Consider the following 22,017-nt stretch of genomic DNA (forward strand, 5'->3'; position numbering starts at 1 on the left):
CTAAGCGATGCTCGAGGTTACGAGGGGTGGATTAGAAGGCAAGCTCGTGAAGAAGAGTGACGAGGCCGGGCTTGAGTTGTTCAAAGCGTATGAGAAGAAGCGTAACTCGGGCGGAGATAAGATTGAACATTACAAGTATGATATTCCAAGGATGAGTTGAAAGTAGAGAAGACATGGACTCAAAGGAGGGGGCATTTGGATTGCATGTACACCCAGTTCTGTAGGACGAAGTTTGGCGTAGAAATAGCATCTTGTTCAGCGACATGGTGATCGAGCGAAGAAGTATGGCAAAGGGCCTTGTGAGAAGAGACCATGTCCCTAATTGGTGCTTGCTTGCTAATAGGTGTCTGGGTTCAGAGATCTCTCGGACGTGGTTGAAGTGGAAAATGTTCCTCGATCGACAGAATACTGCACAGCCACAATATCTGTTGCGAATCACAGTGCACAGCCACCACGACTCTGTCTGGCTCCTGCTTCCTGCTTCATACTTCCTGCTTCCTACTTCCTAGAATCTTCAAATTTGTTTACTGATATCAAGCTGGCGATCCCCAGCGTCATTCGGCTCAATACGAAGGGACACACTACGCAAAGCCTCGCGGCGCTTCTCCAGTTTCCCTCGGTCAACTGCGCAACAACAGATGATGAGCGCTCAACGCAGCGTTCAACCGAACACGTGCGGAGTGCATTCCGTGGCTACCGCGCACCAAACTAACTCTGTCGTCAAACCTGCTTGCAAGTCAGACATCAAGCAGCGCACCTTCACAAATCAAATGATAGCAAGCTTGATTTCCGCACAGCCAAACACTTGCTCAGATGGCAGCCGCTGGTGGCCTGGACCACCATCGTGAAAGTTCGGTTCACGTCCTCGACGCTCGACCCTGTGGCTTCTGCAGCTGATGTTGGCGCGACGAACGATGCAAGGGCAAGGAAAAGTGGCTTGTGGTGCACGCTGACGTCGCCTGGCAAAAAGCAGGGGAAATTGTGGCGTCGCACCGATCGACCAATGACAGTGCCGTGAATGTGTACGTATGACGTCTGCCGTGTGTAAAGCTTGGTATGATCGACAACAAAACAGCCTCGAAGATCGAAGGAACAACAAGGCACGGTATACAGGGTCTGTGGACGTGCGAATGATGTGGAGGCTTGTGAAACTGGAACACAAGGCTGTCGTCATAGGAAGCAAGACCCATAAAGGCGGCTGCTCTTGCAACCGCAGATTTTCGACATCCAATAACACAACTGTTATCAACCTACCTCTGTCAGCCTTGAACAACTTACCTTACACTTGATTTCTTACCTACCCTCCTTTCGGTTCAACTCCTAACTTTCGACAATGGCTTTCGGCGGCGCTGCGCTGAAGTTCATCGCAACAGCACTCTACGCTCTTGAATTCTGTTGTGCTGCGATCGTTCTTGGAATTTACTCCTACTTCCTCTCGGTCCAGGCCGATCGTAATGTCACCATTCCCCGATGGCAGCAAGCCGTAGAGGGTCTGTCTGGTGCGACCGTCCTCTACACCATCGCCGCAGTTGTCTTTACCTGCTGCCTTGGCGGCAAGACCTTCTTTGCTCTCACCGGCCTGATCTTTAATGTCCTTTGCTGCGGTGCCATGATCGCTGTCGCCATTTTGACCCGTGACGGAGCATCAAGCTGCACTGGCAACGTCAACACTCCCCTCGGCAATGGCGCCAGTACCTCCAAAGAAGGCTTTGGTAGCAACGGTCAGGGCAACCAAATCACCTACGCTGCATCTCTCGGCACTACCTGCAGGCTCAACACTGCTTGTTTCGCGGTCGCTATCATCGGAGCGTAAGTCAAATCACCACTGCACACCAGTCACACTGAAACTAACGAACATCAGCCTTCTCTTCTTGCTCTCGATTCCCGTACAGGTCCTGCTCAGCCGTCACCACAAGAAAGAGAAGCGCTTCGGTCCCGGCCCTACCAACGGCTACACCAAGGGCTCTGGCAAGAAATTCTGGCAGCGCAGGTCCCGCAACAAGGAGCTCCGCGACCCTGAAGTCGCTGCTGTCCCCGCTACCTCGACCACCGGCCACGCTGCTCTTGCTCCTGGTGCTCGTGACTACCGTCCCAGCCACGACACTCACATGACCGGTTCCACCGTTGCTCCTCCCCACGGCACTACTCCTCACGGTCCCCTTGACAACCACGCTTACAGCAAGCCTGTTACCGGCGGCTACCACACCGCACCTACCAGCACCTATGCAACTCCTGGCACCAATTACTAGATAGTTAGGGCTGACTCAGTCTACCCATCATAAGATGATTGTTGAGGACGGTATGAAACCTGGACTTCACTGCTTTTGTTACTTAGCGCTTTATACCACGGGATGGTTCAGATATGACCCGGAGGAAACAGAACGGTGTAATATACGACCTTACGAACTTAATAACCTAATAAACGATTGTCCATGACTCTTGTGGTACCATGTCTATAGTTATGCTCTGCCTTCATCAATAACGATTGGGTGTGCCCTCGATATGGACAGGACTGCTCTTCGATGCATAACACGGAATAGTGAATTACATGCCAATTGTGGATCCCTGGAAATCTTTGACAATAACATCTCACGGTAAGACAATGTTCTAGGTACATTTGCTGCTCTTGAACACGCAGGTCCGAGGGAAGACAAACGCCGGATTCACTTTGATACACTAACATGAGATGAATTGAAATGATCGATGTACAGGTGATAGGTGCCTCTAATGTAAGCACCTTACTACAAATAATCTTTTTGTGTCTGAGACAACAAGCAAGATACAAAGAAAGAATACGATTAGACCCGAGATGAAAGCTGCTTAATGAAATTAATAGAATCGTCCGACAGATGGTACTGGAGCCTGCGCTGATGCCCTTGCGGATAACAGCATGAGCTAGCCCGCGCTGTACGACGCACGTATACAAGTATGCACCATCCGCAGATGACACTAAGGACATATCCCGACAATGAGCTCGCTCAAACATCAGCGACCCAATGCCGGTGATGATGGTCACGCAGAGAAGAGAGCCTGTAGCGACCCTGGTGGAGATGGACAGGCGAGTCTGAGGCGACTCCGTGCCAGACTCCAACACCTCCACCCAAGCATAAAATGTGCCAAAGCGTTGCATCCAAAAAATTGTAACTGCATGCAATATGCCGCACGCCACATGCTGTGCCTGCTCAGACGCACGCCTCAACGGCCTCAACTCTATGTACTCCCTGGATGAGCACGCCTGAGAATCGAATTAATGTCGTTGGCAGTACTAGTGTTTCGGCTGTCAAAGTACAACTTTCACTCGGCTCTTGATATGTGTTGGACTTATCCGGAATCAAAATACTGTGACGCTCAAACCAACCAAGGCCATCGCCACCGACGACTGCTGGCTGTGGCCGAAATCGAAGACGTGCCAGATACGATCAGAGCCAGCTGCGGTCCTCGGGACATCGATATTACCCACTCGACGGACCTGACAGTGGACGGCTTAAGAGCCGAAGTGGCACGACTAATGCAGTGTCATCTAAGCCAACTCACGCTGAGCGACATCGCATTGCACAAAGGAGGAGTGCTGCCCAAGATGTCGGACGACAACGCCCTGACATTGTGCGCTTCGCATGTAAAGTTCGCGTGTCACTGGTGAGGAGTTCGAGGACGACAAAATGGAGGTTGTACAGTACGACTATGGAGGGTGTTGCGAATATTGAGGCAGCCGGCGTATCCGTATGTATGGGCTCGTCGCCCATTAATACACGACCTGAACCGCGGTCAGCCGTATGGCACAATCAGTCTACGACTGACATCGCAACAATGCAACAACTGCGTCAAAGGTTTTCAGGACACCGTATCTACCTCCAACCTCTCTCAAAAACGCATGCACGAGGAGGCAATTGTAGTGTAAATACCGGGGCGGTGCGCCAACAGACGTGCGACTTTGCCGAAGGTGCACAAAGCTTCGGCGACGACAGGTCACCTCGTCGCAAACTAACGCATTCCTGACTTCCGCTCGCCCCATCTCTGCGACAAGATTCTGGGCACACTACCTACGCCGATGAAGGTCAAGGTGCTCATTGAGTCCTGTTCTCCGCACGAGGCTGTGTTTGCCAAATTGAATGAATGGACAGGGGCTGTCCCGGGCGTGTGTTTACATCATCAATTGACGATCATCATTGGGCCTCCGGACCACTCAAGGAGCCTCGAAGACTGACAGTGCCTGATTCAGTGCGAGTCATGTGATCAGCAGCCCAACTGAAAAGCTCTCCGATGTTAAGGTGAGATTTTCGGCAGGCCATTTTGGAACCTACTCTCAACTCTAAGCTGACCACCGGACATGACCGCAAATTTCGAGTGAGAACACAAGGTTGCGCTGGTCAAGGTCTCTCGAGCCTGCCGGTACCCCTAGGCTCTGGCGTACCGCTTTGACCTCGCCAATCTGTCAGACTTGTTGCCGTGATTCGCGGAGGGTCAGTGTCGAGGTGACCATAGCTCTGTCTGTTCGCATCACGAGCGCAGCAGTTATGAAATGCTCCCTTGACGGGCTGCCCAACAGCCATGACCCAGTCACACGTCGGTTGTCTAGGCGTTTCACACACCGCATCGGCGTCCGCTGAACCAGCATGTCGGACATGGCATGCGCCAAGAAAAGCTTCTTTCCATGTGCTTGTGGCTGTTATACGTCAGACACTATAGCATTGGCTGATTATGATCATACAGGAACTGTCGGCTCCGCTTTTGAAACCTTCGTGCTTTGACTTCTGTCTTCCCCTCAGATGCGACGCAGGAAGCGCTGTGCCACCAGCGCAATCTTGTCTTGGTCAAAGAGCACCACGACCTCTCAAACGACAAACCCGCTTCTACCTTGTGAGCTCCCGAATACTCGACAAGCGATTACGTGGTTGTCGATGCATTGACGTGAGCTCACGGCAAAGAGTGGAGCGTGTCAATCCAAGTTGAGTCCAGACATCCGAGCTCCGTCGCCATCCTATGTCTTCAGCTGCTGGGCTGCATTTCAGACCTCCACCAATCGTTGAGTGTATCACGCAAGGCCGCTGTCTCGGCATTGGGCGGAAAATATTCAATCCTCACCAGATCTGCACCAACTGTCTTACTCGACACGACCCCCAACAGCTACGCACGTGGGCCAACAACAACCGTACACTGCTTGCTCTCATCGACGAAGAGGTTGGTCGCAAGTATACTGTTAAGTATAATATCGAAGCACACGGTCGCTTTCTCTGCGCCTTCGAAGACCCAGACTTCCGGTACTGCAGGTGGCGACGGCGTGACCTAAACCTTCGAGGAACCCGTCTCACCTGCAAAATCGTTCGCAGGAAGGGGACTGCCTGTGCAGAGTGTTGGAGAAGGCATCTGCAGAAGATTGGTATCGTACAATACTTTACGCCAACTGGGTTATGTCATGAAGAGGCGGACAAGGTTGTGTCGTCGAGGCTGGTAGGATTGGAGGAAGAAGAGGACGACGATGTGGAAGGATACAACGAGATCCTGATTTGATAGCATCCCGTTCCGGATGGCAAGTATTTCCTCTTCCGCATGGAACCATAATAACGAAGAAGCATGTAGTCCGAGTCACAGCTACCTAGGCTTGGGCCACCACCGATGCTTGGGCCGCCACCGAAGCCTCACTGCGCTTTTGGAGCTGCCTGCAATTCTCGACCAGAAGGCCATGAAAGAGGTCCGGATATCTGCGCCTGGTGTAGAAACATGAGCTTCGATGCTCTATACGAGCAAGCAGCGTCTCACCCTTACCGACGCCATCTGAATCGTCTCATTAACGCTTACATGCACCAACTAGATCATGACAGCAACGAAAGGATCAGCAAAGGGTGGTCCTATCTCTGTGCCAGCAAGGACCCGGAATATCGTTTCGACGCGTGGCGGCGCAGCTTTAATCCTAAGGATGTTCGACTGTGTGGCACAGTGCGGCACCGCGGTCAACTTTGCGCGCGCTGCCACCACAAGGCTCAGGAGCAGGGTTGCTCTTGGTTGGCGGAATTCGACGGAGATCGACTCGGGTTTCCCTGTGTATTTGACGATGCTCGGCTTAATAGACCAGTCGACCGCAACTGGAGGGTTGGACCACTGGATGAGCAGGGCCAGCCTGATCCACACTGGGAGAAGGATCCTCAGAGACATGGCCGGTGTGGTAGGAGAAGAGAGAAGAATAGCGTGTGTCAGCGATGCTTCAATCGCATGTGCGAGATCAGGGGATTTGGAAGATACTTTGATGCTGAATGGGGGACACTACGCCAAAGCTTTGGACTGTAACAAATGGAAAATGGTGCCAGAGGCACCCAATGTCTGTACACCTGAGCAGGAGCTAGGAAGAACCAATGCGCAGGCATCAATCGCAAACCAACATGAGCCTTCTCTTCACTTCCCTTACAACCGACGTAAGACTTCCCGAGCCAAAACTCCCCAGATCCTACTTCGATTCCCAAGTCAGTTCTCAGAGGTTCAAGATCGCGCAGCCAAAGTGACGTCAGAAAGGGAAGATAACATTCGAACTCTTCTCAAGACGGATCCTAGGCTCTCGGCTGACTCTGACTTTAGATTAGGGATGAGGATTGCGGCACCAACCAAGTCAGACAGTGGAGGTTGATGAGGCTCGGCCTTTGACAGGGCAGCCCTAAGGATGACAGTTGATGCAGGCAGAATAGGCTAGTGCGGGGCTCAATTGGAACGCCTCTGCCTCTCCGCCTTCGGCTTCAATAGATATGAATGGACGAGTCACCAAAACCCTGCATCATCAATTTCTCCGGCAATCCTCATTAACCGACCGTGACTCACGTTGCACTGCACCTTAGAGAGGTCAACTCGCCTTCACGGCTCACCAGACAAGTTTTCCACACACTCGACGCTCAGCCCACCATGGAGCACATCAAGAAGACGTTTGCACAATGCAAGAAGGAGGGCAGGGTATGTCAAATAGACGCAAATCACTGCAAGAATGAAGGTTGACAATGACATAGTCGGCCCTCGTCACCTACGTGACAGCTGGATACCCTACTGCCCAGGAGACGCCCGACATCATGCTGGGCATGGAGGCTGGTGGCGCAGGTACGCACGACTCACACGAGCAGCGATTGCACGAGAAACAACCAGTTGACCTTTCCAGACATCATCGAGCTGGGAATGCCCTTCACCGACCCCATCGCCGACGGCCCCACGATCCAGACCGCGAATACGCAGGCCCTGAAGAATGGCGTCAACACCGGCGATGTTCTCCAGATGATCCGTGATGCGAGGAAGCGCGGCCTCAAGGCCCCCGTTATGCTCATGGGATACTACAACCCTCTCCTCAGCTACGGCGAGGAGAAGATGCTCCAGGACGCAAAGGAGGCTGGTGCGAACGGATTCATCATGGTCGACCTGCCGCCCGAGGAGGCTCTGCGCTTCAGGAACTTCTGCCGTAACTATGGCCTGTCCTATGTTCCTCTGATCGCACCTGCTACTTCCGAGCACCGTATGCGTGTCCTTTGTCAGATTGCCGATTCGTTCATTTACGTCGTCTCCCGCATGGGCGTCACCGGTGCTTCCGGAACCATGAACGCTGCTCTCCCCCAGCTCTTGGAGCGCGTCCACAAATACTCCGGCAACAAGCCCGCTGCCGTTGGTTTCGGTGTCAGTACCAGGGATCACTTCCTGAGCGTTGGCCAAATCGCCGAGGGCGTCGTTATCGGCAGCCAGATCATCAACGAGATTGCCAAGTCTGAGCCCGGAACTGGCGCAAAGGCTGTCGAGGCTTACTGCGACAAGATTTGCGGCAAGAGCAGCCGTGCGACGACTCGCGAAGTTGGCATTGTTGAGGCCATCGACGGCGCCAAGGAGCCCACTGGTGTCCACGTCGACAAGGTCATCACCGATGCTGACACCCCCGATGGTCCCGGACTCGCGGATCAGCTGGAGCAACTGAACACTGGCAGCGACGGCTTTGATGAGGAGCACGCGCTTCCACCCCGCTTCGGCGAATTCGGCGGTCAATACGTGCCCGAGTCGCTCATGGACTGTCTTTCTGAGCTCGAAAAAGGCTTCAATGCGGCAATCGAAGACCCCAAGTTTTGGGAAGAGTACAGATCGTACTATGATTACATGGGTCGTCCTGGACATCTGCATCTTGCAGAGCGCCTCACGGAGCACGCCGGAGGTGCGAACATCTGGTTGAAGCGCGAGGACCTGAATCACACCGGAAGTCACAAGATCAACAACGCGCTTGGTCAGGTATTGGTTGCCAGACGACTTGGAAAGACCGAGATTATTGCCGAGACTGGTGCCGGTCAGCATGGTGTCGCGACTGCCACCGTGTGCGCCAAGTTCAACATGAAGTGCACCATCTATATGGGTGCTGAGGACGTCAGACGCCAGGCTCTTAACGTTTTCCGCATCAAGCTGCTTGGTGCCTCCGTTGTTGCTGTCGAGGCTGGTTCTCAGACCCTTCGTGATGCGGTCAACGAGGCCATGCGCGCCTGGGTCGTCAACCTCGACACCACCCACTACATCATTGGATCTGCCATTGGACCTCATCCCTTCCCCACCATCGTTCGTACTTTCCAGTCGATCATTGGTAACGAGACCAAGCAGCAGATGCAGGAGAAGCGCGGCAAACTCCCTGATGCGGTTGTTGCATGTGTTGGTGGTGGTTCCAACGCTGTTGGCATGTTCTACCCCTTCGCTAATGACCCATCAGTTAAGCTTCTTGGTGTTGAGGCTGGTGGTGACGGTATCGACACCAACCGCCACAGCGCTACCTTGTCTGGAGGGACCAAGGGTGTGCTTCACGGTGTCCGCACCTACATTCTCCAGGACAAGCACGGACAAGTCAGCGAAACTCACTCTGTCTCTGCTGGTCTTGACTACCCCGGTGTTGGCCCTGAGCTGGCTAGCTGGAAGGATAACGATCGTGCCAAGTACATCGCTGCTACTGACGCTGAGGCTTTCATTGGTTTCCGCCTTGCTTCTCAATTGGAGGGTATCATCCCTGCACTTGAGACTGCTCACGCTATCTTCGGTGCGATTGAATTGGCTAAGACTATGAGGAAGGACCAGGATATCGTTATTTGCGTCTCTGGTCGTGGTGACAAGGACGTACAGAGTGTTGCTGAAGAATTGCCCAAGCTGGGTCCCAAGATTGGTTGGGATTTGAGGTGTAAGTCTTGATGACCGTTTGTTCGTAGATATTTTGCTAACCATTCTAGTCTAATCTCCGTGATCCTCGCCTCAAGAGCTCACTACGGCAACCTGATAGCTTGACAGCCGTTGCGCCATAGCCACATTCTCGGATTACAGGCAGCAATAAGAACTACACCTGTTTCTCCGATACCCACTTTAACTTTGCCGTAGACTATACTATGCAAATGCAGCTACATTGAACCCTGATTAAATCCATAAGCATATAGCCGACAGATAAGGCTGCTCGGCTACTTCCTTCAAATGCTGCTGAGATGATTGGTCGCGTTGCGGGAGACCCTCGGCAGTGCCCGAGTCGTGGGCTTCGACGTTTGCACCTCCAGATCTCCAACAATTGCGTCCGCGACGCGAACAGAACTGGTAACGTGATTCGATCAACAAAAGTGGTATCACTCGTGCTGGCTACATGTGCACAGTCGCTCCTGGTGGTGATCTTGTGTCAATGTGATTGATATCACTTGTGTACGTCCAGAGCGGAGCTACCCCGGATCCCTAGGCAAGCTTCGATGCAACCGAGGATTATCTCCATCATTAGGAGGGGCGCCGGGTAACTAAGTTAGCGCCACTGACCTGCACAATGTCGTTCTTGACATTCCTCTTCGCCTCTCGATTATTGATGCCGTCCCCTCTTTCCTGTTCTTCTCACGATGCGGGCGTTTACGCGTGCTATTCAGCGGCAGAGGTTCAATGCTCGCAACTCGCCCTTCCACCAGTCAAGACAGGGTCGTGGCTTTGCAACCGTGAACGCTCACGACGTCAAGGGCTTGACTGTCATTGACCACCACTATGAGTGAGATCTGAGTCGATATCACGGGCCATGATAAATATGGCTGACACTTCCCAGCGCTCTCGTCGTAGGAGCAGGAGGCGCTGGCCTTCGCGCCGCCGTAGGCCTTACGGAAGCTGGACTGAAGACAGCATGTGTGTCGAAGCTCTTCCCAACACGATCCCACACCGTCGCCGCACAGGGAGGCATCAATGCTGCGCTCGGCAACATGACAGAGGACGATTGGCGTTGGCACATGTACGACACAGTCAAGGGCTCAGACTGGCTCGGTGACCAGGACGCAATACACTATATGACCAAGGAAGCTATTCCTGCGGTCGTCGAGCTCGAGAACTACGGCATGCCGTTTTCGCGAACGAATGAAGGAACAATATATCAGAGAGCACTGGGTGGTCAGAGCTTGAAATATGGGAAGGGGGGGCAGGCGTACAGGACGGCGTGTGCTAGTGATCGCACAGGGCACGCTATGTTACACACGCTGTACGGACAGAGCTTAAAGGCTGGAGTGCAGTTCTTCATCGAGTGGTTTGCGCTGGATCTCATGATGAGTGAGGGAAAGTGCGTTGGTATCACGGCTTTGAATATGGAGGATGGCACCTGTCACCGTATGTTTGCGAAGAACACTGTTCTGGCTACAGGAGGTAAGTGCAGTCTTGGCCATGAGAAAAGCCGTCCCTGACAAAGCTAGGTTACGGCCGAGCATATTTTAGCGCAACAAGCGCCCATACAAGCACAGGCGACGGGAGCGCTATGGCAGCAAGAGCCGGACTTCCCCTCCAAGACATGGAATTCGTACAGTTCCACCCATCTGGCATATACGGCGCTGGTGTTCTCATTACAGAAGGTGCACGTGGCGAAGGCGGATATCTTCTCAACTCAGAAGGCGAGCGATTTATGGAGCGCTATGCACCGACAGCCAAGGATCTTGCATCAAGGGATGTCGTCTCACGGTCTATGAATCTCGAAATCATCGAGGGTCGAGGCTGTGGTGAGGGCAAGGACCACATTAGTTTACAGCTATCGCACTTGCCGAAGGAGATCATTCACGAGCGGTTACCAGGTATTGCCGAAACAGCGGCGATTTTCGCGGGCATCGATATCACGAAGGAGCCGATTCCAGTGCTACCAACTGTACATTACTGCATGGGCGGTATTCCAACTAACTACCATGGTCAAGTCCTGGATGTTAAGGACGGGAAAGACCACGTCGTTGATGGGTTGTACGCTGCTGGCGAGGCGGCATGCGTCAGCGTACACGGCGCAAACCGACTCGGCGCCAACTCGCTGCTCGACATCGTAGTCTTCGTAAGCTCATTTCCACCTCATCAGTCTTGCCAAACTGATATCAATCTAGGGCCGAGCAACAGCACTCCACATCGCCGACAACCACACTCCCGGCGCGTCCCACAGTCCTTCAGAAAAAGACATCGGCCTCGACTCGATCAGCGAAATTACCACCTTCCTCGATTGCGCCGGCTCAACACCCACCTCCTCCCTGCGCTCAGACATGCAAACCACCATGCAAAAAACCACCGCCGTATTCCGCACCCAAGAATCCCTCGCTGAAGGCAACTCTGCCCTCGGAGGCATCGAGTCAACCTTCAAGCGCGACCTGCGCATTACCGACAAGAGCCTGATATGGAATAGTGATCTTGTTGAGACGCTTGAGTTAAGAAATTTGTTGACGAACGCGAGCCAGACTAGCAAGGCGGCGTTGACGAGGACGGAAAGTAGGGGTGCGCATGCGAGAGATGATTTCAAGGAGAGGGATGATAAGGAGTGGATGGTGCACAGTCTGACGTGGCAGAAAGATATTGGTAATGATGTCAAGTATGGGACGAGGAAGGTGACGATGGGGACGTTGGATGAAAATGAGTGTAAGAGTGTGCCGCCCATGAAGAGGAGTTACTAGAGAGCTGTGACCGGGGTAAGACGGGCTGAAGCCGATCTGGAAGAATAGAACAACGTCTTACTCTCCGACATTACAGAGAACCGACCTTTCCATAACCATCACCGCTACCGTCAAAATCTAGCCCCGACTGTGCCTTCTACAACCGCAGACCTTCTTTTAAATTCCAACCACTCTTCCGCGCGGTCTATTGTTCGTTGCGTTGCAGAGTCCGTACGAGTTCCATGGCTTCTAGGGTCCGCAGGCGTGATTGACAACCTATATCGCTTAGCACATTGAGTGCAAGCAAGTGAACCGAGTCCGAACTTACAACTAAGGGTTGGAGATTCCCATCTACGTAGCTTCCCAGAAGCCAAGCCGACGATGAACAAGGCCAATCGCGACCACGACAGCAACTAGACCCAGTACTACCTCATCTGCATTGATACCGGTTCCATATTCGACCCTAGTAGGAAGTCCATCGACACACAGTGGAGCAATAAGATTAGGATGGGGACTATCGTTGAAGAGTGACAGCCGAGCAAAAAAGACTGAAGAGAAAGTAATATGACTGCGATTCCTGTTCACTCGTATTTCTTGTGTCAAGATATATGTTACTGCTGAGAATTCGATATTAGTGATTGAAGTCAAAGACTTCAGCCTGACAGCCACCCTGATCAACTATACGCGAACCATGGCGAGCTGCGCCCCGCTCGCCTCCGTTCTAGCATCTGAATCTGGACGGGTTGCAGCGGTGTCCAGGGCATGGCGCCTTTTCGCTATTGGCTCCAACATCATTCTCCATCTTCTGACTAACATCCTGCATGCTTCTGCCCATACTAGCTTCCTAGGTAGGTCAGATGGCGGGCTACCGCCCTGGCTATTCCTGCCCCTCTTAAGTGTCGATGAAGCGTTGCCGCTTTTCGACGCCGCCCGGTGATGATTGATTGGGAAAGAGAGCTGCCAGTGTTGCACAGAATGAATACTCCGCGCGTTGTTCCCTACAATGACAAGGGTTGTCAAGTACATGCTTTTGTGAGACTCAATGTTCGCTGAGCTGGTGTTGGTGTCCCACTTACGTTACTCATGGAATAGAGTGCCGTTCTCATAATACGATCGAGATGTGAGGCTCCCTTTCGGAGAATGTTCAAGTTCGACAGCGGCTTGCTGGTGAAAATGAATGAGATGTACTCAAACAAGGGACCACGACGTCAGATACATTGCTTCAGTGCTCCTGCATATTCTGCAGGAGCTGCTGTAGACAGAACATGGACTCCAGAGATGATGCTAAACTGATCAAACAAGCAAACTACCTGCACTTCGCTCATCCAAATGGTCCAATCCGTACAACACATTTGTGACTAATATTTGGTCACCATTCAATCATCCCAGCAAACCTTCAGCGCTACGACGAAGTTAGTAAATCAATCCAAGATACAGGACAGGATAGTGACTTACCACAAGGGAACGGGAAATACATATCCCAGTTCTCCGTCAAATACGCATGATACGGGTACTTCTCCCCTGGATACATCTTCTTCTCGACCTTATGCAACTTGCCCTGCTCTCCCACCGCAGGCCTCAAATTCTTCAATTTTGCAACCTCCTTCAGCATACATGTGAGCGTCACCTTGGCCATCGGCAGTCCGAGGCACTGATGCGGCCCGTAACCGAGATGGATATAGCTGTCCATCGGCCTGTTGAGGTCAACCTCGTCTGGATTGGAGAAAATGGCGGGGTCGTGCGATGCAGCGCGCAGATTGATAAAGATCTTGTCGCCGGCTTTGAAGGAGAGCGTACGGCCGGAGTCGGTGACGGTGGTGTTTTTGGCGGCGGCGCGGATGACTGCTGTTTCGCCGGCAAGGCGGGAGCCTTCGAGCAAGTAGCGTTGCATCTTTTGGAAAGCGGCTTCGCTGTCGTCTTGGGCGAGTTTCTGGATGTCGGGCCAGTACTTCTTGCCCTCGCCGAGTAGGTAGTACTCAATTGTCTGGCCGAAGAGTTGGCCTTGGTTTGAGACCATACCGCCGGCTGTGCCGAGCATGTGGCCATAGACCAGCTTCTCGGGCTCGATGCCGGATTTTAGGAGACGCTCGATGAAGTGGATGCCGTAACTCTTCAGTGCTGAGTCATTGGGCCAGATCGCCTGGGTGATCTTTGACAGTATACCGGAGTGTGCAATAGCCTCGACGTTCTTAGCGACAACGTTACCGAGGATCTCCGTGGCCTTGTGCGCCTTTAGGTGGAGAGGGAAGGAGCCAGCAGGATTGACGTCGAAGAAAATGAGCGCGAAGACACCTGACATCATCAAGTAAAGCTCTGCCTCTGTGAAGATGCCGTGTGGGCGCTCATCAGTCTTCAGCGGCAGCATGAAGAGCTCAGCACAAAAGTGCACGTGTGCAAGGTTGCCAACATCGCGGATGATGTCGACCTGGTTGAAGTTGGCAATCTTCGCGCTCTTTTTGGCAAGAAGCTCACGTGTCTTGGCTGTGTAGTAACTGCGCATCTCCTTATCCCAGTCGGCAACGTATAGCGCTTCCTTCACCATCTCACGCGACTCTGCGTTCTTTTTGCCGTCGCCGGCAAGCATAAAGTCTTTTGAGGCGTTGCCCATGATGTACTCCATAGCCTCGCCCCAGGTGACCTTGAAGGTCTCCTGGTCCTTCATGATCTCAGTGGCGATTTTGTACTCCTTGATGAGCTGAGGGTGCGAGCTCGTGCTGGGCTTCGAGAAATCGTATAGCTTGGCCTTCCCAAGGTCCTTGAGCGATTCCTGCATGGCCGATGGGATCGTGAGCGGATAGTGTACGTAGACACTGTTTGACTTGAAGTGGTTGGGGAAGGCGTCCAAGAACAGCTTGTAGAATACACAACCGTGGTCGACGCCAGTGTCATAATTAACCAGCGAGTAACCCCAGTTGGTAAGTGTTCGTGGATTGTAATCGTGTGTGTAGAACCGATCTCCACGAACAAGGCCTACAGCATCTGACAACACAGCGCGTGAGACTGTGTATGGTGGTGTGAGGCCAGAGCCGGGTGCCATGGCCTGCTTTGCATCCTCAACAACAATACCAGGGTAAATTTCGATCTTGTCTGGGTGATCGTACAGATGCTTGAGCTGTTGCTGGACATATTTGTCGCTGGTAACGTCCTCGAATGTTCGGTGGGGCTCGAGGTGGAAGTACTTCCTGAACTCATTCAACGAACCCAGGTTCCACTTTCGTGCTTGCTCGATACCCATTATCTCGATGGCACGGAAAACTTCAGGGACTCGGTTTGGACCGAATGAGTTCGCACAGTCTTCGATGCTGGAGGTAAGGATTTTGACAAGGTCGTCATCTGGGAGCGTACCATCGGCATTACGTTTCAGATTGGCAAAATTGCGCTTTGCTGGGTTTGCTTCATAGTCGGTGGCATAGACCTGGTGCAGGCCTTTGACAAAGTCCTCCTTGGTCAGCTTCCTGTAATCTTTGTCCTTGAAGACCTTCTTCATGAGTTCTTGTGTCCACTTCTCGTCACGGTCAGAGACTGTCGAGTGCCACCGGTAAACCAAATTGAACTCGGCAGACACTTGGTTGCCGACACCGAGGGGAAGATCTTTGACTTCAGCACGAGGATTCAGCTGCCAGTTGCTGTCGGTTCGATTGAGATCCAGAATAGTGCGGACATAGTCGATGAGGATAATGTTAACGTAGAGACCGCAGGTGATGAGACGACCGGTCTGGAAGAGGTCATTGTCGTATCTAACCCAAGCCGTCTCCCACTTCACTTGAGCAGCATCGTCATCTTTATGCATTCCTGTAGCTTTAGGAGGCTCCGCAGATGGCTTTGTGAAACGCCCAAGCTCGTTGATGGTCGCCAGGTTTTCGACAACGTGGTTGTGAAAGCGGTTGAACATAATCAAGATCGCGCCAACACCGGGAGGGAAGAACAATAGGCGGTTCTCAGAGAAACAATCTGGGTGAATCTTTCCGTCCTTCATGGTCCTCATGGCGTCCTGCTCCTTCTGATTGCTTCCGTACAAAGGAGCCAGATCAAGGTATGAGCTCGTTAACGAGTTGGAGTCGAGTCCATCTTCAGTATGCTCAGTGCGAAAGCAATCGTGAATGATGATAGATGCAACGTAAAAAAGCATGCTCGAGATCCTGTTCGGATGTAATTCGGCGTGCTTCCTCGTCATAATGCTGTCAAATACAACGCCAGCGTCAGGCCTCGCTGGTGTCTGCATCATCGATGGCTTCACGGTTCTGGCGTATGGCGTACCGGCAGCACCCAGCTGAGGGTGAATCAGACTGTTATTGGATCCATCTGCGGTTCTGTACTGGTACTTTGCTCCAAGGTATGACTGTGGTGGATGCTCCAGATCGTTCCAAAGCTGTGTGAGGAATGTGCTGGTAAGATCATCTCGCATCTTCGAGCCATCTGGCAATGCTGCTGCTGTGCGAATGAGACCTTCCATGAGGTAGGTCTTGTCATCTGTGTACCCGCCCATCATCTTGTCCTTCTGAATCTCGAGCAATGTCTTCACATTGTCGACGCCAAGATATGAGAGATCGCCCAGACCGTCTGCAATCTTCTTGAGAATAGTAGGATCGTCCTCAGGGGCAATCTTCGAGCCATCCCCGGTTTCTGGTACTGGCGCTGCTGCAGCACCAATGACACCGGCCATCTTCTTGAAGGGGTGACCGAGAGCATTTCTCAGCTTTGTGAGCTCAGACGGCTCGGCAGCCTTTGGTAATGGTTTTCCTGTCCTGGTGTCGACGTGTGCGTCCCAGACGGCCTTTGCTTCTGCAGCCATGACGTATGTTCGTTTATACTGCAAGATCGGTATTAGCGGCGTATGTCGTCGAGACTTGCCCAAGAGACGCATCGAGTGTCGATGGAGACATTGATGTAAGGTGCAACGCGCTTGCAAAGGCATTTTGGGCTACCATAGCGACCAGAATGGCTCTAGAAGGTGCGGATGACTTACATCTACTCAAAGACACCAACAACTCAGCCTGCTAAGGTGAGGTTCAAGGTGTTTCCTGCCTTTTGCCTCTTCTAGGATATGTGAAGAGCAAAGTTCAGTATATACAGCTCCTGCAGGAAGTTCAAGGTAAGACGCTGTTCAGTACGTGGGTGACGAGGCTAAGATATAAGTATTCGTCTTTGAGTCGAGACCAGGGTGATACTGCTTCGCTTGCAGGCGCAGTAGTGTGCTCAACTACGAATGCAGCTCCCACAAGACCCGAGGAAGCAGCCTCTTAAATGGCATTGCAGTCCTCCTGCAAGACTTGAGGCCGGCGATAGTGGCCTCTGCATCCTTCAGGCTGACGATTCCGTCGGTCGTGGGGCCAAAATGAGAAGTCTGTCGTCTCAGCCGCACTCGACCGGCTCAGCCCTCAGCACTGAACGCGGTCCGCCACGGTCCGCCAAACTGTTTAGTGCACCAATAGAACAGATGGAATTGTCAGGGCATTGTAGCTCAAAAAATAGTAGATCATCTGGCCCGCGCCAGGTGTGGGGTCAGAAAACCTGAGAACGACACCCTCTTCCTCCAGGAGTATGCTGACATGCGGCAGCCGAGGGACTCGGGCTACCGGTGAGACTGGATCTGCCAAATCAAAGGCAATTCACGATGTCGATGACAAGGATGGGGTTTGCTGCGAGATTCTGAGTGGTGGGAGCCAGCAGCGAGGGGCAGGATCGTTAATTAGTGCACGCTAACATGCAGGGACGCTACGGCGTGCTTGCAAGGCAGGCGCCGCGGTTCGAGCTAGTTGAAGTGCTGCATTACTTCCGGCGTGAAACAGATGCAAGAGTGTATCGTGTACGAACCCGGTCGTCGTTCATGGTGTGAGCAACTACCGGATTGAGGTAAAAAATCAGACGGAAGCCGCTGTGGGAACTCGTCAATGGCCAGTCAGGAGCTACTCATTGTTACACCGAAGCTGACACACATTATTACTTTTGTGCTGAGTGGGCCTCGTGACTAGTACCTGCCTGACCGAGATCAGTTGCCTGAATGTACTTTCGTACAGCTTTTCTCCGCCTCGGGCTGCGGGACTCGATGGGCTGTGCGCCAAGTTCTCAGCCTCGCGGTAACCGCCCTCTCCCCTGCATGGTCCTCCAAGCCACGTTCGCGGCCCCAAATGGATGTGTTCACCAGATGCCGGGCAGAATAGCATACCTCTTGCGCTTGTACTTGTCGCCGAATTCCTTGCGGTATCTCTTCTCCTTCTTCCACGCCCACACACCCATCTGCCCCACAGCAACGATGATGAAGATGACCGTGCTCAAGCTCCAGTTGACAAGTGCCACACCAATCCATGCAATCGCCTCAAACATGTAGTTGGGGCATGTCACGAGGTTGAAGCCGAGTCCCTGCGGAATACCTCGGTCTGTGCTACCTGGACGACGCAAGTCCCTGAGAGTCAAGTGTGTGCAGAAATTGCAGACCTCTCCAATCACGAACAGAGCCACGCCGATGTATGTGAGGAGGGGGTTCGATGCACGAGTGGCAGGGCTATTTGGACCGTACGACCAGTATGCTAGGTTGAAACCAGACAGGACCCAGTAGTACCCACTGTTCTTGACGATGTTGCTTGCCGGCATTGTCGCAGAAGAAAAACGGTGGACAAAGAGGGTCTCATACTCGCGCTTTGCGAAGTGGAACACACACATGAGGAGTGTGAGCTGCTGTAGCTGCGAAGCCGGGGTGTTGGTGCCATAAATGTATGGGCGAGCGAGGTACATGAGCGGGTGGATGAGGAGAGGGCCGAGGTATTCGACGATGAAGACAGTTCGCCAGGAGATTTGGGCACCTACACAGACTGATTAGGAGCGGAATTTTTCGGGTGTGGGCAACTGGAGCATACCTAGATCCTTGACATCGACAGCACTCTTATTCCTTAGGCCGGTCTGATGAACGGTAACGCCAGCAGCATTGGGAACGGCTGATCCATCGCTGCCTTTCGTAACTCTCAGTCGATGGATCGAGAACTTCGAGACACTCGCAATCTTGCGGAAGATCTCGGACGCTGGCGCATCAGAATCGACGGTGATAGACTCGGGGAGGCCCCTGATCGGGCGACCTGGCGGGGCAGTCAGCTCTGCGGAGAGGAAGCCAGGGGCCACACAGGCTCAATAGAGCGGTGGCACAGAGACACATACCACGCGGACGTATCACAAGAGTGAAAGAGGAAGAAGACATTGTGGCTGATTCCTGCAGGGTGTCGTTGAGAGCTCATGCGACTTTTTGAGGTTTGTTGTTTCTTGGCAAGGAGCCTCGGTACGTCATCGGTACTCGAAGTTTATTGGCTACGTGAAATTTCATAGTGAACGCTGAGCATGAGGTGGTATGTTCCGACCATCATCTGTGACTACAATTGCCTCTATCGTAACCGTGTCATGCCTTCATGTCTACGGATTCAATCAATCCACCTTTGTCCATTGTGTTCGTCAACCCAAGTCAACCACGATCTGCGATGCAGCTTCAGACCCCAGACAGGCAACCAGCTCGCCAATGATACCCTTTATCGAATGTGGTTGCCGGACATCACCCTCGTCCCAGGAGAGGAGATGCTGAAGTTCTGTCAATGGTCGCTCAAAGGTCCAATCACTAGAAACTCACTTGAGCTTCGGCGAGCCGACCCCTCACCCGAATCGGTATTGACCCAATTTCTAAGGAACTCTCGATCTCGTCTTCAGTCATAAGTCCGGGTATCTTCAAGTCGAATAGTGACGTTCCGGCGCGGACCGCATCGCCGGCTTCGGCTGCTGTAGGGAAAGGGAAGCCTGCAAGGCCACCGTTGTCGTTGTCCTGAGCAGTAGCATCATCGTTTTTCGCTTGTGTAGAAGCCACCGAGTCCTTCCGTGCGCGCTCTCTTGAAAGTGAAACATACTTCTTCTTGTCAAGCAAGCTCTTCAACTCACCATCCAGTGGATTCCACTCGTACGATTCGGGGTCCAGGACGTGCTGTGGCTTGTAGTCACCCTTGTAGCGCATTTTGGTGCAACTGTGAATGTAGTAGCCCATGTAGTAGTACTGATAACCGCCTTTGATGGTGAGAGCGGCTTCCCTCAAAGCACTCAATTTTCCAAATTGCCACTTCTCGTAGTCTGAGTGGTACAGCAGATACACGCCGCTGACGCAATGCGGCAACAGATCGAGTACACCCATTGCAATCAGTCTGCCGTCCAGTCGGTAGCATTGGTGGTAAGAGCCAAGTTGCTGAGGCTTGCCATCGACTTGTCGAGTGGTGCGCTGTAGTGGGGAGGTGCACAAGAAGCGCTTGAAACCAGAAATGGATATGTCGCTGGGCTTCTCCTTGTGCACATGTGTCTGATAGTTGTAGAAGAGAGAGAACTTTTCTCTCGAGAAGTCGGCCGGTTCGAGTGTGACCTCGAAACGGTGCGCAGGCTCCGGTGGCTGCTTGACAATGTCGAGGTCAGCCCTGTGTATCTCCAGTAGCAGGTCGAAGCCATTCTTGAGGCGTGCTTTTTCCCTAGCTCGATGTCAGACGGGCCTATGTTGTGTCACCTTGCATCACTGACTCTTTCGACACCGGATGAAGCTTCGCATTGTCCTTCTTGTAGTCCTCACCTAATACGAAGTCGTTCCATCTGTTGACTGTGCGTCGCTGGTCTTTTGATGGCTTTAGCTCGGCTACAGGTAGTCTATGCCTTCATCAGTCACTGTAGACACTGCCCTGCATGTGCAGCTTACCGGATCGTGTAGTGTGGACAGCAGTGTCGCAGAACATCAGGCTTGTAGAATATAGTGCCGGATCTTCTCCACCCGCGATCCACCAAGTTCTGGTAAACATCTACCGACAAGCTTTTTGACGAGAAATAGTAGCTGGCTCCTGATTATGTAAAGCATGTCAGTACTGGTGCGGTTCCGATTTCCTCCGCATAAGATCTCAGACGAACATGAGCAACGGCGTGACGTGGCAGTCAGAGTGGACAGATCCCTTTCTGACTCGCTCATTTTTGCTGATCGTCGGTAATTGCGTATTTGCAGTTACCTGGGAAAGTATAAGGGTGAAGATGAGGCTTGGCGTTATTGCATGCTCCCGTGCAGATGCTGGACCGTGCGCCAGTAGTTTTGTTTCAAGCAGCGCGGGGGATGCAATGGGTACACGTGAAGGGATAGCCTTGACGGAACATCAAGGCAAACCAGTCCCGCGGCTGCGATAATTTGACAATGTCGATTATTCGGGCGCCTTGACCGCTCTGACAGCTTCATGCACGCGTGACTCTGGCTGACTAGAACGGGGAATGAACGGAATTACAACGTACGAGAATTGAGCCTCCTATGGCCAGTCGATGCATCTTTGCAGTATCCGCAGGACTCGCTACTGTAGCCTAGGAAGGAGCATCAGCAGTTGCTGTCGCGATCCAGGGATGGCGGCTGTGAAGTATGCAGTGTGCAAGTCGTGGAGGACGGCTCAGTGTTCAGCCATATCCAGCCAGACAGCCACGGGCGGAGTCCAGGAGAATGGTTGGAGCAGAACCTACCGAAGGGCTGCACGTACGAGAGGGCCATCCGAGAGCTGGCCTACGACGAGCTGCAGGAAGGGGCATAAGCGTGGGATTCGGTCAAGCGTCCAGTGGGGACAGTCCAAGCGGGAACGGCGTGTGAGCGCAACGAGAGCAGCGTTAGCGGTGGAGAGCAACGGCAGTCGTTATATGTAGAGGTGAATAATAGCTCCCCTGGCGGCGCCGACCTGTCAAAGCAGCGACTCTCCTACTCAACTGACGCTGCAGGCTTGTCACTTCTGAGCGGCGCTGTCTGCGTGCTCGGCCGTACCTCTACGGAGCAAGGCGGTTGGCGGGGGGTGCTGCAGGCTATATGGGCGATGAAGGTGCCTGTATACAGCACGCGCAAATATTACGGCGCCCACTGAAATGCATGCAAAAGCCCCCGTGATTGTGCCTCGCCCAACGTCATAGGCGGGCGCTCTACTGCGCTCTTGCTGCGCTCTTGCAACGCCTGCCCTGTCGCAGTCCCGAGGAAGTGAGTCGCAAGATTTTGCGTGCGTCCGCCGCGGTCTCGCACGTCTCCCCGGGCCCAGCGGGCACTGGATCGCTTGCTTGGCAGGGAAACGCTCGATTTTGTATGCGGTCGAGCACCTAGCCTCCCACTCCACCTGTCTAA

At 53.0% G+C, this 22,017-nt stretch overlaps 8 protein-coding genes across 8 annotated transcripts; 4 read left to right on the forward strand and 4 right to left on the reverse strand.

Annotated features, from left to right (window-relative positions):
• Positions 1-613: 613 nt before the first annotated feature.
• Positions 614-1,428, reverse strand: M421DRAFT_134945 (uncharacterized protein). Its single transcript, XM_033587412.1, has 2 exons — positions 758-1,428; positions 614-708 (listed from the first exon to the last, which is right to left on the reverse strand). Exon 1 carries the CDS (start codon positions 1,172-1,174, stop codon positions 767-769), a length of 408 nt encoding a protein of 135 aa, XP_033449490.1. The 5' UTR covers positions 1,175-1,428; the 3' UTR covers positions 614-708; positions 758-766.
• Positions 1,334-2,249, forward strand: M421DRAFT_100380 (uncharacterized protein; the record flags this gene model as incomplete). Its single annotated transcript, XM_033586507.1, has 2 exons — positions 1,334-1,809; positions 1,862-2,249. The coding sequence occupies 2 exons, from the start codon at positions 1,334-1,336 to the stop codon at positions 2,247-2,249; spliced, it is 864 nt and encodes a 287-aa protein (XP_033449491.1).
• Positions 2,250-4,980: 2,731 nt separating this feature from the next.
• On the forward strand, positions 4,981-6,604 carry M421DRAFT_390051 (uncharacterized protein; the record flags this gene model as incomplete). The annotated part of the gene is made up of 2 exons (XM_033589977.1): positions 4,981-5,448; positions 5,590-6,604. 2 exons carry the CDS (start codon positions 4,981-4,983, stop codon positions 6,280-6,282), a joined length of 1,161 nt encoding a protein of 386 aa, XP_033449492.1. The 3' UTR covers positions 6,283-6,604.
• Positions 6,605-6,746: 142 nt separating this feature from the next.
• On the forward strand, positions 6,747-9,390 carry M421DRAFT_419764 (tryptophan synthase). Its single transcript, XM_033592240.1, has 4 exons — positions 6,747-6,933; positions 6,987-7,074; positions 7,133-9,160; positions 9,210-9,390. The coding sequence occupies exons 1-4, from the start codon at positions 6,886-6,888 to the stop codon at positions 9,212-9,214; spliced, it is 2,169 nt and encodes a 722-aa protein (XP_033449493.1). The 5' UTR covers positions 6,747-6,885; the 3' UTR covers positions 9,215-9,390.
• A 295-nt stretch (positions 9,391-9,685) lies between these two features.
• M421DRAFT_419765 (YJL045W-like protein) lies at positions 9,686-12,026 on the forward strand. The gene is made up of 4 exons (XM_033592241.1): positions 9,686-9,991; positions 10,046-10,629; positions 10,677-11,293; positions 11,343-12,026. Exons 1-4 carry the CDS (start codon positions 9,849-9,851, stop codon positions 11,898-11,900), a joined length of 1,902 nt encoding a protein of 633 aa, XP_033449494.1. The 5' UTR covers positions 9,686-9,848; the 3' UTR covers positions 11,901-12,026.
• Positions 12,027-13,255: 1,229 nt separating this feature from the next.
• M421DRAFT_61295 (uncharacterized protein) lies at positions 13,256-16,671 on the reverse strand (the record flags this gene model as incomplete). The annotated part of the gene is made up of 2 exons (XM_033595871.1): positions 13,256-13,281; positions 13,335-16,671. 2 exons carry the CDS (start codon positions 16,669-16,671, stop codon positions 13,256-13,258), a joined length of 3,363 nt encoding a protein of 1,120 aa, XP_033449495.1.
• A 1,346-nt stretch (positions 16,672-18,017) lies between these two features.
• Positions 18,018-19,068, reverse strand: M421DRAFT_60720 (synaptic glyco protein SC2; the record flags this gene model as incomplete). Its single annotated transcript, XM_033595811.1, has 3 exons — positions 18,018-18,679; positions 18,734-18,949; positions 19,029-19,068. 3 exons carry the CDS (start codon positions 19,066-19,068, stop codon positions 18,018-18,020), a joined length of 918 nt encoding a protein of 305 aa, XP_033449496.1.
• Positions 19,069-19,155: 87 nt separating this feature from the next.
• M421DRAFT_419767 (uncharacterized protein) lies at positions 19,156-21,707 on the reverse strand. Its single transcript, XM_033592242.1, has 5 exons — positions 21,378-21,707; positions 21,159-21,224; positions 20,584-20,722; positions 20,412-20,534; positions 19,156-20,362 (listed from the first exon to the last, which is right to left on the reverse strand). The coding sequence occupies exons 1-5, from the start codon at positions 21,403-21,405 to the stop codon at positions 19,477-19,479; spliced, it is 1,242 nt and encodes a 413-aa protein (XP_033449497.1). The 5' UTR covers positions 21,406-21,707; the 3' UTR covers positions 19,156-19,476.
• Between the last annotated feature and the right edge of the window lie 310 nt (positions 21,708-22,017).

Source organism: Didymella exigua, assembly GCF_010094145.1.
Source record: "Didymella exigua CBS 183.55 unplaced genomic scaffold M421scaffold_11, whole genome shotgun sequence".
Taxonomy (NCBI): domain Eukaryota; kingdom Fungi; phylum Ascomycota; class Dothideomycetes; order Pleosporales; family Didymellaceae; genus Didymella; species Didymella exigua.